Below are 14,288 nucleotides of genomic sequence, written 5' to 3' on the forward strand. Positions count from 1 at the left end.
TACATCAAAAGTGTCTTCGACAAAGTTGTTCAAAACAACATTTTCTAAAAGTTTGCAGAAAAGTGCAGCCACGAATTTCATCAAACAAAAAAAGTTAGTCTAAATTTGAACTTAAATAAGGGCAACCCTACTCAACTTTTTGCTTAGAGTTTTGCACTCGATTAAAAATGTTAATAAAATAACTCAATTAAATCAAACTCAATAATTTCTCTGAAGTCATCGAACGTCTAAAATCGACGAGAGCAGAGAAAACACTTTTTCCTGCTAAATTGTCGATTTGAACCTTTGTGCATTGGAAAATGGAAGGAATGTCAGTTAGACAACCATTGTTACTAGCGGCCGCATATACCTCTGCATCTCCATAGTTATCAGGGAATGGATATTGTGTTAGTGGGATAAGGTATTGATCTGGGAGTCACCTGTGGGTGGTGATGCGATCCAAGATATTATCACAACCTATTGGGTTCGCGATAAGTAAGTAAAGTAAGTAAAGTAAGTAAAGTAAGTAAAGTAAGTAAAGTAAGTAAAGTAAGTAAAGAAATAATAAAATGCAATGTGAGAAAACTAACAGAAATACATCTTTCTTGAGTTCTTTCAATGCAAAACATCTACCAAACATTATTTCAAAGTTAAACTTTATTCCTTATTCCTATTCGGTCCACTGGATAACATCTGCAGAAATCTTCGTCCTCGTGCTCGTCGGTTGACCTTCTTCCGCTTGTTCTTACGGTTCAGTTTCCGGCCGGGTCCCATTCGTTCCATCCTGTCGTCCACTTCCCTCCGCAATCTTCGTCCTCGAACGCCCATCTCACCATCGATGAAGCTTACCTCTTCTTCGAGTGTCTCAAAGTCAACCTGCTGTTCAGCGGATTCTAGCTTCTCCAAGCATTTAACATCTGTTTAGGAGGAAAATATCGGAATTATCACTAACCACCCACGCCTCAACCGATCGCCCCTCGAAACTTACGTTCCTCGCCATCGATGCCACAATCGCAAACACAGTTATCACCCACGAAGCTTCCATCACAGCCGCAGTAGTTGCACAGTACCAGGCACGATGCATTCTTCTGCAGATTGTTTCCACCCTCGATAATATCGGAAGAGTTCGTCAGACTGTTGCGCAAACTGCTCTCCGCTGCGCTGGTCACGAACACGAGTAGCACCCCGAGACCCAACATCGAAATCAGGTACTTCATATCGTCGTTTTTATCTTCGCACAGCTTCTTCAAACTATGGAAAGCACCAAGATGTCACGCTGCTTCTCCGGGCGGGTGGAAGTTATATATCTTTTAAAAGAGCGTTTCCCAAAGATCCAGCAGTTCAGTTTTAGCTGACCCATCAACAACGGCGGCTGCTGAGTGAGGTCTTTCCGATTGTTGTGAAAACATCTTCGCAGTGCAACAGCTGGTGGGTTGCAACTTTCTGAACTGCGTAGACGCATGACCAGAGGTCCTTCAGTGTAGTTGCGAAATCATGGGAAAACTGTGGCCGTGGTTTGTAATGATGTGTGGACTAGTGTTAGTTTCTGGGACCACTGAGTCGACCGACCATGCCGAAAATGACCAATTTTCACTTATGGGAGAAGTTCCCAACGAAGGAGTTTGGAGATTTACTTGTGACGAGTATTGTTACTACTGTGGATGCGTTGGACAATTTCTTCATGATGAAAACAAGTGTGTATGCAGCTGTGAACCAGGAGCTGCGGGTACATTTTCAAATTGAATTGGAAATTTCCAAAACATGGTGCTGATGGGTTTGTGTTTTCCACAGATTGGGACTGCCTGGAAGACGTGAAGCAAACGAAGGAATTTCTCGGTTTGAACTACACTCTGGAAGTACGAGAGAATGAATCAAATCCGGTGGAAGATACTGCAGAATCGAATGTGAGAGTTCAACGTGAGATCGATCCCCCTCCTAGGCGTCGTCCGATGGGTCGCAGGAATCCCAGACCAAGTCGTGGCGAGCCTCGAGTTTCACCGAACCCTGAGAGACCCAACAGGCGACGTCGTGAGCGTAGACCGTTTCGGCGCCGGGAGCCGTTAGCGCCTACGGATCCTTAATTTGAACGGTATTGGGAAAGTAACGCTTATGGAAATCTGCTAAATGTGAGTCCTGAATCTGTTCAAGTAGAAATCCATATTTATTGACAATAAAGGTGGATTTTATAAATATTATTAATTTTTATTAGTCATATCACATTTTAAAGCCTAATGGTTCATCATGGAAACGTGCCGAAAGTGTTTTAGTATTTATTGATGATATCAGCTCAGTTAGGCATAAAATAGGCACGTGCAGAAGTACAAGGTGGGGAACTTTTCGTTGCTCATGTTCTACCGAGCTGTAATCGGAATGGAATGGTTCAGGGGGAAAACCCCTTCTCAAAGGTTGATAGGGTGCCGTCCCTAAACCACGTGGTCATTTAAAGGGATGGGGTACAGGGCGAGGAAGTTCCTGAAATTCCAAATGACCACGCGGTTTATTATAGTCCTTAAACAGCGCGGTCGTTTTTTTTTTTTGGAATTTCTAATTAATGGTGTTATGTTGTTTTGAGCTTATCGTGCCTTAGAAACGAATGGTTATGATGTCTAATAAAAAAATAACCGCAAGTAAAGCCTGTGGAGTACCACATGTGGAGGGCGCCACATTATCTGTCTTTTCTGCGCAACTTGGGGGTAATGTAGATGGCCATGTATTTCTCAAAGATAATCGGCTGCCCTTATTCATCCTCAAATCTGGAGTAAAATAAGGACAGGAGGATAATAATGATACGTTGTTAGTTAATATAAATCATTTGTCACATATAGAGTTTTGTTTCATTCATTGTATACAGTGTACAATGAGCTTTATCAGCTTTGACGTCTTTCAATAGATATCGCTGTTTCTTCGCTTCTATTTTTGCTGGGCTGTGATTGCACAAAACCTAAACCTGCCCGGTTTAGGTAGTGGTTATGATCAGGGACAGCTCAATCTTAAGCATCAACAAGCAACAATGATCAATCTTTGAAGACTTATACAAGATTGGCAGTACCATCTAGCGTTAGTTCAAGACTCTTATTTTCATAAAAAGAACTTTTATCACAGTGAACGCGCTCCGAAAATTGTTTGAACGTAAATTTAGCATCCACAAGCGTTACTTTCATTGTGTTTTGTGTTTTTCTGACATAAATTTGCTATATAGGACAATTTTTGTCGTATTTTTTTAACTGTCCTAAATAATGTAATAAATCAAAAAAGTTTAAAGATTTTGTCCATTCAAAGATAGAAAAAGCGTTTGATTGTCGTATACTTTGGTGATAAACTTTCCACCTTCAAAAATCACACTTTCAACGATAAAATATTAGTTTGTTTGATATCAAAAGATTGAGGAGTTCTTAAAGAACGTGTTTTTCATGGCCTCAAAAAAATATTTTGTCAGAGTCACAGTTTTGAGGGCATTTGGGTCTTGTGGGATTGATATGCCTTTATTTTATGGAAAAGTTTAATAAAACATAAAAACTGAAGTTATACAACAGTTTTTTGAGGAATAAAGTTGTTACTTCGGTTAGAGATAACTTATATCGATACCAGCTGAAAGTACCATACACAGCAAAAAATTCTCAAATTTACATGGCACGTAATTCTTTATGATAATCATGTAAAACGAGTTGCAACTGAACATACAACGATAATTAATGTAAACTGTCTCATTGCATTCGATAATGCTTGCAAACTTGAGTGAAACTGAAACATTTCATGATCTTCCATCCAACATTCGCCAATGTTGCATGCTTTCTTGCATCTTGAAAGTGAAATTGCAAACAAGAATTCTCGGTTTACATGATTCTACGATGAATATTCTGTCAAAAATAATGCACATGAATGGATCGACGACTTGTCATTTGATGTGCATTATTTATGAATGAATTTTCAGCGTGAAAATCATGTAAACCAAGCCGTTTTGCGTGCAACATTCTTCGAGAGAAGACGTTTCGCGTTCAATATTAAGGATTTTGGTAACAATGTTGTATATAATAGATGTGTTTATAGGTTTTATCATTGAATAATACATGAGAAATGGCTTTGCATGATTGAGGCTAATATTACGTTACGTGTAAATCTAAGATTTTTTTGGTGTGTATGATTGTACCAGTTGTACCAGTTGAAAGTAACAGATAAAAGTCATGTCCAAAATGAAAAACTAAGTCCAAATAGATTAAACAATACAAATAATGAATAACATTTATGTTTCTTTCACATTTCCTTATAAAAACTACCATAAAACATGATATGGCGATTTTCCCTTTTATTTATGGGCCATACTGTACAAAAGTGGAGGCGATATACGTGCATATATTATGTTATGAATAATAGCATACAATGCGAGTGTGTAAATTTTCTATCGAACTAACAAGTGATTTTTGCTACTTAACTTATGATAACAAATATTGATTTGACAGCTGCTGCGGTTCGATTCGACACAGATAAAAATATTTGAATTTCAATGTAGCGTATACAGAAGACTGTAGTGAAAATCAATCAAATTCATCTATTGTTACAGCATCACGTTCAATTCTCAATTAAAGATGCTTGAATGTTACATGATCGTTGAAATTTAAAGTACATCCGATTGAATAATAAGCGATTTGTCATTGACATTTTAGTTTATTTTGATGCTCCAAATATGTGCATGAAAATATATTGAAATTTACAACATATTTTTAACTGTGGACTTACTTTGTATGAGTATACGGGACGAAACAAAATGTACAAATTTACTCAGAAAAAAAGCGTTTTATGCGAGGAAACTCATCAATCTGACGATTTTACCCACCGTGTTTTGCAGGTTTGATGTAATTTGTATGAATTAACGAGTTATTACGTGACCTTTTATGCGACTTCTGGTTGTCTGAGAATGGCAATGTGTCCATGATAATGTCAGTGGTTGATTTGAAACTTATCTAGATATTCATACTCAATAATTGATTTGAGCTCGATAGGCTTCATTTGAAAATCCGTTCGCTCACTATTAAGCTGCAAATAACACTGCGGAACACGTTTTTGTCTCAAGCACCAAAATACCGCAATACACTCAATTCAGGTTTGCTGAATCCATTGCCTTTTTCAAAAATATCATAGCACGTCTAGTTTTTGAGATATTGGCTGTTGAAAATGCCAAAATTGACTATTTTAGCTAACTTGCATGCAAGTTTGCCAGCTTGCAAGGCAATTGATTTGCTCAATTTGTCACAGAATTCAAACTTTATGTTTATAGCAATTCTCATCAACAAAGTTTACAATACTTTTGATGCGGGAAATTTATTTTTTGGTGGTTTAAAAAAGTATTGCATTTTCCCATATAAGAGAAACGAAGAATTTTGCATGGAGACCTTGCTGTCTAATCCTAATTCAATCGGGCAATTTCAATCAAATTACATCTAAAATGAATGTTTGTGTACTATTATGCATGCTTGGTGTATGAGATCACAAAAAAGTTTGATAAATTATACCTTGAATTTTATGTGAACATTAATAAAACCAATGTTTTATGCAACTTTGGCGACCTGTAGTTTAAAATTGTGATGTGCTGGAACATATCTAAAAATGGCATCAGATTCAGCAACCCCAAATCTACTAGAGACACATAATTTGATCCTTGAGACACGCAAACATGTCATATGTAATCAAAGGAATTCGAATCATGGTCCAGTGAGGGAGAGTCGTGGTCGTTACTTTTCGAACATAACAACACATTATTAACGACAGAGTGTTTAGTTTGGAACAAGGTTTGTATTGCTGGTAAGAAAATTACGTTTACGTTTGGAGTGAATATTATTGAAAAATTAATTAGATCAAACGCAATTACATCCAATTGTTGATATATAGCTAGAAATTACGTCATTTTGTGGTGTCAAAAATTGATCGAATAAGACTATACACATACATGTATGGTGACAGTAATAAAAATATTTCCTTTGAAAACATAACACATCCACAAACCCTGCCTTGGTTAAATTGTAACGTAAAATGAAGAAGAAAAAACGTCCCACGCTCCTCAAATCACCCACCGTAACCTTATACCAAGAACAATGACAAGGTTCTACAAACAACAAACACGTTGAAGTCCAGCTTTGCTTTACCTGCAGAGGTAAGTGCTCTGACTGCTTGTTGTTGTTCTTGAAACACAAACCCGTTATAATTCGTCTGACGAATTAGCGTCAAGCTAGAAAAAGTAACCCTTCGACCAAGAACGTCTGCCACGTGACTAAATCCACCAAACAAACATCGGTAACAGTCCGGGTAGAAATCAAACAAAACTTATGATACCAACGGCCAGAGGAAAATGATTCTAGTACACTTCCTAAACGGCGCTCATTCCTCGTCAGATAGTCGAACAATCAAACGCAATGAAGCTCAGTTTTACGGTTTTGGGAGCAGGCGTTCTTCTGGGCACGTGCCTTCTTGTGCAGTTTTCTACGGTAGAGACAGCTGCCATAGTTGACCAAGGCAGTGCTCACTTCAAAGCTCAACAGCAATCTTGTAGCGATCTGTGCGGATTCTGCCCATCGTGCAATGGATTCTACTGCGGCGAGGAGTGTATCTGCGAATGCCAACAGGATGCCAATGAGCGTAAGTACTGGAAAATGTGTTCAAGTGGTTGGTGAAGTTGTTTGAATTTTAATTTCCCTGCAGATGCGCAATGTATTAACAAGATCGTGGAAAACAGTGACAAACTCGGACTGATGTACGACGTCCTGATCCAGCTGCCGAGTACTGGTGGTGGAAGTCACGGTGGCATACCCACCAGCATTGCAACTCGTTTCTCCAGGAGTGCGGCCCCAGGAAAGCATCACCATGTCGTTATGGACGCGGATGACATTGCCACTTTCAGGAAGGTACTGTTCTCAAACTTTGGTCGATCGCCGTCTTCGTTGGCTAAATTGGATACTACCGATGCTCATTTGACAGGTGTTGGAGTTCATCAAACTGCCGGCACAACTCTCCCAAATAGGACTGCCGACGAAGTTACGACTGAATTCGCACTCGAATCGTCGACAGCACCACATGGGCCCCGGCAGGAGAACTACACATTGAGTGGGATCGATCGATAGGATATGGTGGAACGTGGAGGAGGGATGCGAGTGATCGGGTATTTATTGTAGGAATTTATGAAATTGACTGTACTTTAAGAAATAAAATGTGATAATAATTTCAAATTTCAATTTATATTGTTCTGATGTCCCAAGATGTAAGTTAAGACAGTTTATTAGTTAACAAGCAAACTAATTACGTTCTTCACCCGTCATTTTTTTTAGGATAACGACTGTACATCAAGAGCAATTACGATTATTACTATTCAAATAAGTCCTGAACATATCAAGGGGTATATTTCATAAACGTTTTCTGAAAGCGACAATCATTTTTTGGATAATATATAGAAGTTTGGATGAAAATTTTGTCGAATCTTCAAAAATGAGACTATGATTTAAGTGAAATTTTAAGTTAAGTTAAGTGAGATTTATTGATTCAATTAAAAAACAGTGAGCTGTAAGTGGTTGGTATGTTCTGCAAGTTTGAGTAATTTCCGAAAGTGAACCACTTTGCCGAAAAAACTAACAATCCAAAACTTACCATTTTTGAATTAAATCGAAAAATCTCTCGGTAACTTACTATTCTCTTTGACAACCCTCTGAAACTCCTCAGAAAATGACTGAAAGTTAGTGAGCTCGGTAAACACAAAGTTTCAGGTTATCTGTTAATTCGTAATTCAAATTTCAGCAAATTTGGACTACCAGAAGCTAAGATACAGATCCCCCCCCCATTTTGTATGGAAAAACAGCATTTGGTTACTAACTTTTGTCACTGGCTGTATTATCCGAAACCATTTCCAACTGGACTGTCAGAATAATTAGGTACAATTATCACTCCGTACTAAATTCCAGGTACTCTGGGGTATGTGGACAATTCAAAAAATACCCTGAATTATATCAATATGGCCATCAAACTCTAATACTTTTAAAAGTATTTAACAATCTTGAAATCTTAAATAATATTGATATGGTTTCGACATGTTTGAAATTGGTCACTTCCCCCGGGCACCATGTATCTGCTATACAGTGGTTCTGGAAATACTTCCGGAAGCATCACCTTCAAAAATCTATTGATATGGTTCCTGACATGTTCCTAATTGACCACTTCCCCCAGGGCACCTGGATCTCAGTATAGAGTGCACTAATGGATCTGAATATGTCGCTGGAAGCATCATATTGAAGTTTTAAGTCCAGTTGGATATGATTTCGGAAAATATATGTATGATGCGAAGTCCAAACATGACAGACCATGTTTTCAGAAATCAGTGAATTAAAATGGTCATATTTCGGAAGATTTCCAACGAATCACGTAATTAATGCTGGCGAACCGGTTCCACTTTCCGGTGCGTTTCCGCTATCATTTTGTTTGGACCTCGATTATTAAATTTTCAAATGGATCTAGTTTCATGGAAAATTTTTAACATCTATACAACTTCACAAAGAATCAAAATTCTGATAATATATCATCGAGTAACCGTTGGACGGGGCTACTTTCGATTCCGGGGGCTACTTTGGATACACACCTTTTGAATTTATTTGCAGCGAAAATATTAATCTGAGCAATTTTGTGTCTTCAGCACTTTTATTGACCAATGTATGATCTACCACTAGGCATGATTTTTTTTTTTTTTTGGAACAACAACAACAATCACAGGATAAACAAAAAACAAAAAAAAGAAGATTGTCCGGATACTGATACGCGTGGTTGTGAATCCGGACACAGTGTTTCAGCATCAAGTTTTACAAGTTTTAACAACAAATATTGTATTATAATCATTGGTAAACTTAAATAGAATGCTCAAAAGTGATATTTTTGTGATTCTGAATATTTATAATCACCATTGAGTGTAAATTGTGTGTCTTCATGTGGGAAACGCATTATCTTCTGAAGTTTTTCAAAAATAATGTATTAAGTTGTTCTTGGAATTAGTGACGAAAAAGAAACATTATTTTCCATGAATCTATGAAATTATGTATCGTTATATCAAGGTATGTTTGATTTTCTATGGTTTTATGTGGAATACAGCTGTGGTGATTTGAACGTCCGGAATTTGATGCAACTATTTCCGGATTTTGATTCAGGTGTCCGTATTTGTGAACACTACATGGTGGATAATTAACAGAATTTTCACTATATTTTCATTAAATTCATTATCAATTTGGTGTATATCAGCAAGTTCTACATTAAGAGTTATCATTTTATAGCAATAAGTTATAAAATACAGATTACCCAATTGCATACAGGCATTTAAATATCTGTATCACCTTAGGCGTCCGGGTATTGATGCAGCACGGTAAAATCGATTACATTGAAATCATATGGATACGTAAGGGAACGGCGAGAAAATATGAATTAGATGGTGAAAGTAGCACATCCTATGAAACAGTATAACTTGTTACGTCCCAAGTCCAAAACTGGGCTCAATTTAGTTATCAAATGGCATCCGTTGTCAAAACTATACAAATAAATGGAATTGTAGTCAGTTTTGTACTAATTAATTGGATGAAATTTGATTGAAAAGGGAGTTGGGGTCGTTTTTACACGATCTGACTTTCCAGAATAATTCCGAGCCGGTGGAATTTCCAACAATTCAAATGACCCTAGACCCTAGATGATTCCAATCGAGCTAAAACGAAGGCAATCCGGCAAGAACTGCCGAAATGGCAGCAATTCGAACTTGCAGGACGGATACGGCCTAATAACTTTTTGGTTTATCGACATTGGGCCTCAATCCTTATAATAATTAATAGTAATAATTAGGAGTAATAATTATTCAATGACAACAGATAATAATCCTCATCGCTGAACCATATTTTTGAATTTTGAGTTCGATTTTTATTTTCTTACAGGTATTCCACTAACAAGCTCGAACGTCATCATTAAGTTGCAAGAAAAAATGGCTCAAAAGTCAGAACTGAAAAAGCAGTTTTCTCCTTTTAAAACAATAAATTGATGAAAATAAGAACACACAGCCTTTTTATTTGGCAAATAAAAGAGTTGTGTGTTTTTATTTTATTCGATTTGTCTATTTAAAAAGAGACAACTGCTTTTTCAGTTTTGATTTTTGCACCATTTTTACTTGGGCCTTAAAGGTAGTTATTTTAATCTAATGTTTTTTTTTTAACACCAGCCTTCAAATGCATTTCATTCAGCTGGTACTCTTCCCCTACGTTGACCCCTACGCGGGTTATTGCTCTGGCTTCTACGCGGCGCATTACGTTGGCCCCGACGCTCCGAGCGTTTATTCGCCCTAGCAAGATTCGGAACCGGCCGTTCGCGGACCGCTCGCTGAGATCGCTTCTCAGCTACTGCCACCCGGCCCATTCGGTGTCGCTGCTGAATCTGCTCGACCCGTTGTCGAGCAACATCGTTCCGATACTGCTGCTCTGCCCGCCTTCGCTCACCCATCGTTACGAAGGCGTCCAGAAATTTTCGGAACATGTTCGACCGTACCAAACCGGGAAACATTGATCCGACCAATTTCTCTCGGGGCCGTTGTCTCAGGGTCTGCTGGAGCACAATCTTATCCCCATTGGGGCCGTCCATTTCGACTTCATGCCACACCTCGTTGTTGACACAGTCGGCTAAATTGCAACGATATTCACAAATCTGCTTCTCTAAAAGATGAGTTTAAGTTAGGAACAATCTGCGGAAACCAATTGATACACGCCTCACCTCCAACGATAGCCCAGACGGAAACCAGGATTAGCAACACTCTTGCATACTGGCTACACGACATGATAACTCAACAGCTGCCCATTGATGCCGACTCAGAGGAAAACTGAGCCCCGGAAGACATTGACTCAACCCATTGCTTTCGGTGGTCTTCAACTTGACCCAGAAGTTTGGTCGAGGTTGTGTACCGTTGGGTGCACATTTCACCAGTTGAAACGTTTTGGTTTCGTTGGCAGATTGCGACCAAGCCATACCGAATAGAGTAAACAGTGGCAAGCTATAGGTGACGATAGGCACACAATGACCACCAATGAACGTGATTATGGTGAAAACAAAATACCGTTGAATTACGTGTCTGTATGGATGAAGAAGTCACTTTTCGTTGTCGCAGGTACGAAGTCAGGAAATGTAATTTGTAACAGAAAAAAATGCTCGCTAATAGTGTAGCTTACACTGTTACTAAGATAAGATAAAGATAAGGAAAATTTCTACAAATTTAAACACTGATATGCTTGATTTGAAGAACGCAAATAGTCGAAGGAGTAAACGCACAGCTATTCCTTCAAGTCCATGCTGCGAGTAATCTCCATGTTGAGAGTGGCACACAACACTGTTTCCCATACCAGGGAAGTCTGATCATAGGCCGAGTGCCAACGAGGCGTTCAATCGAAACTGCGCACAATGGTCCTCCGGAAATCTAGAAGGTTGATGTCAAACCATGCAAGCCAATCTTGCATAAACGCTACGGTAAAAACGTCGACGAGAAAATACGGCCCAGATAAATCGAAAAGTGCGGAATCAGGTGATGAAAACTCGGTACGGTACTACTTCGTCGACAGGAAAAGGAAGGTCTCCAACATAGCGAAGGGCCACGAATTCGACGATTAATGATACAAACGTTTACAGATAAGCATACCATCTACCAGAGCAGCGGGATCATTTAGGTTGAGAATAACTTCCATAGATTTGGCGATTTGCAAAGGCGAGGGTGGGTGATGGCCGATCAGCGAGAGAATGTAACAATCGAAGATCAGACTAATTCTTGAACTTTATCTCAGCAAATGTGCACAATTCTCACTCCCGAAGCACATATGATGACATTTACGAGCAACTTGAACACAAGCTAAGATGACAATATTACCATAGGAGATTGAACGTTTAGGTTGGCAAGAACAAAGAGTTCAGATCATTATTGCAAAGATTAGCGTTCGCCAGCTGACGAACTGATTGATTTCGCCGCCCAAGCAACAAAAAGCTTAGATAAGAGGGCATGTTTTGGCTTAAGCAGCTAACTTTTTAATAAATTAACTGAACTTCATCTCACATAAACAGTTCCGGATTTGGGCTTCGGGGGGCCCGGGTCAGATCACATAAAGGGGGCCCCTTTATACAAAATTCAGCACGTTTTAGCATTTCACAAATTATCGAATTGAATTTGAGTTTTGAACAACATGGTCGGTCCAAACATATGAGGGGCTCAAATTCAAAGAAGTGTAAGTGACATTTTCGGTTGTGAGCTATATACATTGCAAAATTCGACTGATTATAAGTTCCAATGGCGCTTTGAGGTAATTTTTCCGTTCCAAGGTAAACATATAGTAATTTTTCAGAAATTGGCTCGTTTTTTGACTTAATAATTTGAAAAATCGCTGAAAATCTTCAAAGGGTTTGTTCACAAATTTCATAACGCCAAAAATGGCCATTTTTGACACCCACCCACCCCTTGTAACACTTTTTATATGAGTATTCAACAAATTTTGTATGAGCTGTAACACGCCAAGGACACCCACCCACCCCCTTCAGCGTTATGAAATTTGTGAATGGGCCCAAAGCCGTTTTTCTCCAAAGCTCCTTTTGATTCTATTTAGTACAAGTTTCCAGTTTGTCTCTTGTTGCCGCATTCACTGGAAAAAAAACGTTTTTTTTGGCAAGAATACACTGCCGTTATACGCATAATTGTCCCATGTTGCTTTTTGAGCATTTAGACTTTTTGTCATCAAACAGTTTATTTTTACCTTTAGTTTTAGAAAACACTTACCAAAAATTAACTTTGTTCGGAAACTCAATGAAGAGCAAGCCAAGTCAAATTGTCCCATTGTTGAATTTCCACGCATAACTGTCCCACTACTGTATTTCTACGCATAATTGTCACACTACAAAATTCGCTGCGCTGATCTCGAACAAAATATTCAGTAGGCAGTTTTTTATTAGCTGGTGTTTGGGAAAATCGTTTTGAACATCTTCTTATGTTGGCTTTACATCCCATGTGGAACACAACCTGTTTTATGTGTGTGTGCCTGACGACAAATTTGATTGAAATTTTCAATATCAAAATAGTATTTCCCATCCGTTTTCCAATGCATTTCAGTTGAATTTTCAGAGTCGATCACCAAATTCTTCTTGACCGATTAGAACTTTACCGAAATTTTGGATTCATCACAGGGAGTACTGAAGTAATCCCACTTGAAGAATCAGTAACCGCTTTAATTTCGAGTCCATGGCTTGCGACAAATCAACTTCATGATTTTGCAAACCAAGTCTAAACAAAAATAGTTCGACCGTTTTTGGATGACTTGGCCACATGCTGGGTTGTTCCAAATACCGGTTCATTGGTGGAAGTGGCCATTATATTGGCAAATCTGAAACCTGGCTTGCGATATATCAATTTTCATGAATTTGCAAATCTAGTCAAAAGGTGGTTCAATTGTATTTGAATGATTTGACCAAATGTCGGTAACCTAGGGGAAATAGCCACTAAACTGTCGTTTCTAAGACCTAGCTGGCAAAATCAAGCTTCATAAATTCCCTAATCAAGGCTAAAGAAGGGTAATTCAAACGTTCTTGGATGACTTGATAACATGCCAGATTGTTTTGGAGACCCTGTTCTCCAGAGGAAGTGGCCATTATATTGACGGTGCTGAGGCCCATCTAGCGACACATCAAACGTCATGAATTTGCAAATCAACTCAAAAGAAGAATTGTTCAAGAGGTTTTTGATGACCTGGAAACATACTGGGTTATTCCGGATAACTGGTTCTTCGGTGCAAACATTTAAATGTAAATATTTACTCCGCATAACAACCTTGAATTCGCAGATGAGTTTCTGTAAAGCCTGCAGCTGGAAGAGTCGATATAGGAATTTATTACATCTTATAAACTCTCTAACTTACTCATCCACTCTTTCTTTCACTAAACTCATACATTTTCTCATTATCACACATACAGAAAACATTGCTTTCCATCCCAAGCTTTAAAGTCGTATTTCTTCACTTCTTCATACGTGGCTCTCACTGGCTCCGTTTGGCACATGTCACTTGAGCCTCCATTAGGTGCCTTAACATAGTCTTGAGGATATACGTCTTCTACATTCGGTACAATCTATACGTGAGAACGGTCATCTACAGCAGTATGCTTAGCACATAATTGATCACTACTATCAGTGGGACTGTTATGCGTAGAAATTCACCAAAAACCCAGTATTTCTAGGCATAACAGTCCCACTTTGAATTTCGTAGCTAAATTTACTTTATTCCCATAATACAAAC

At 38.5% G+C, this 14,288-nt stretch overlaps 3 protein-coding genes across 3 annotated transcripts; 2 read left to right on the forward strand and 1 right to left on the reverse strand.

Annotated features, from left to right (window-relative positions):
* Positions 1-973: 973 nt before the first annotated feature.
* Positions 974-2,142, forward strand: LOC5565660. The gene is made up of 2 exons (XM_001649967.2): positions 974-1,705; positions 1,771-2,142. The coding sequence occupies exons 1-2, from the start codon at positions 1,474-1,476 to the stop codon at positions 2,058-2,060; spliced, it is 522 nt and encodes a 173-aa protein (XP_001650017.1). The 5' UTR covers positions 974-1,473; the 3' UTR covers positions 2,061-2,142.
* Positions 2,143-5,969: 3,827 nt separating this feature from the next.
* Positions 5,970-7,186, forward strand: LOC5566962. Its single transcript, XM_001651325.2, has 3 exons — positions 5,970-6,606; positions 6,670-6,872; positions 6,946-7,186. The coding sequence occupies exons 1-3, from the start codon at positions 6,384-6,386 to the stop codon at positions 7,069-7,071; spliced, it is 552 nt and encodes a 183-aa protein (XP_001651375.2). The 5' UTR covers positions 5,970-6,383; the 3' UTR covers positions 7,072-7,186.
* Positions 7,187-10,212: 3,026 nt separating this feature from the next.
* LOC110676952 lies at positions 10,213-10,964 on the reverse strand. Its single transcript, XM_021846982.1, has 2 exons — positions 10,744-10,964; positions 10,213-10,685 (listed from the first exon to the last, which is right to left on the reverse strand). The coding sequence occupies exons 1-2, from the start codon at positions 10,805-10,807 to the stop codon at positions 10,213-10,215; spliced, it is 537 nt and encodes a 178-aa protein (XP_021702674.1). The 5' UTR covers positions 10,808-10,964.
* Positions 10,965-14,288: the final 3,324 nt, after the last annotated feature.

The sequence above is a fragment of the Aedes aegypti genome, chromosome 2, assembly GCF_002204515.2.
Source record: "Aedes aegypti strain LVP_AGWG chromosome 2, AaegL5.0 Primary Assembly, whole genome shotgun sequence".
NCBI lineage: Eukaryota > Metazoa > Arthropoda > Insecta > Diptera > Culicidae > Aedes > Aedes aegypti.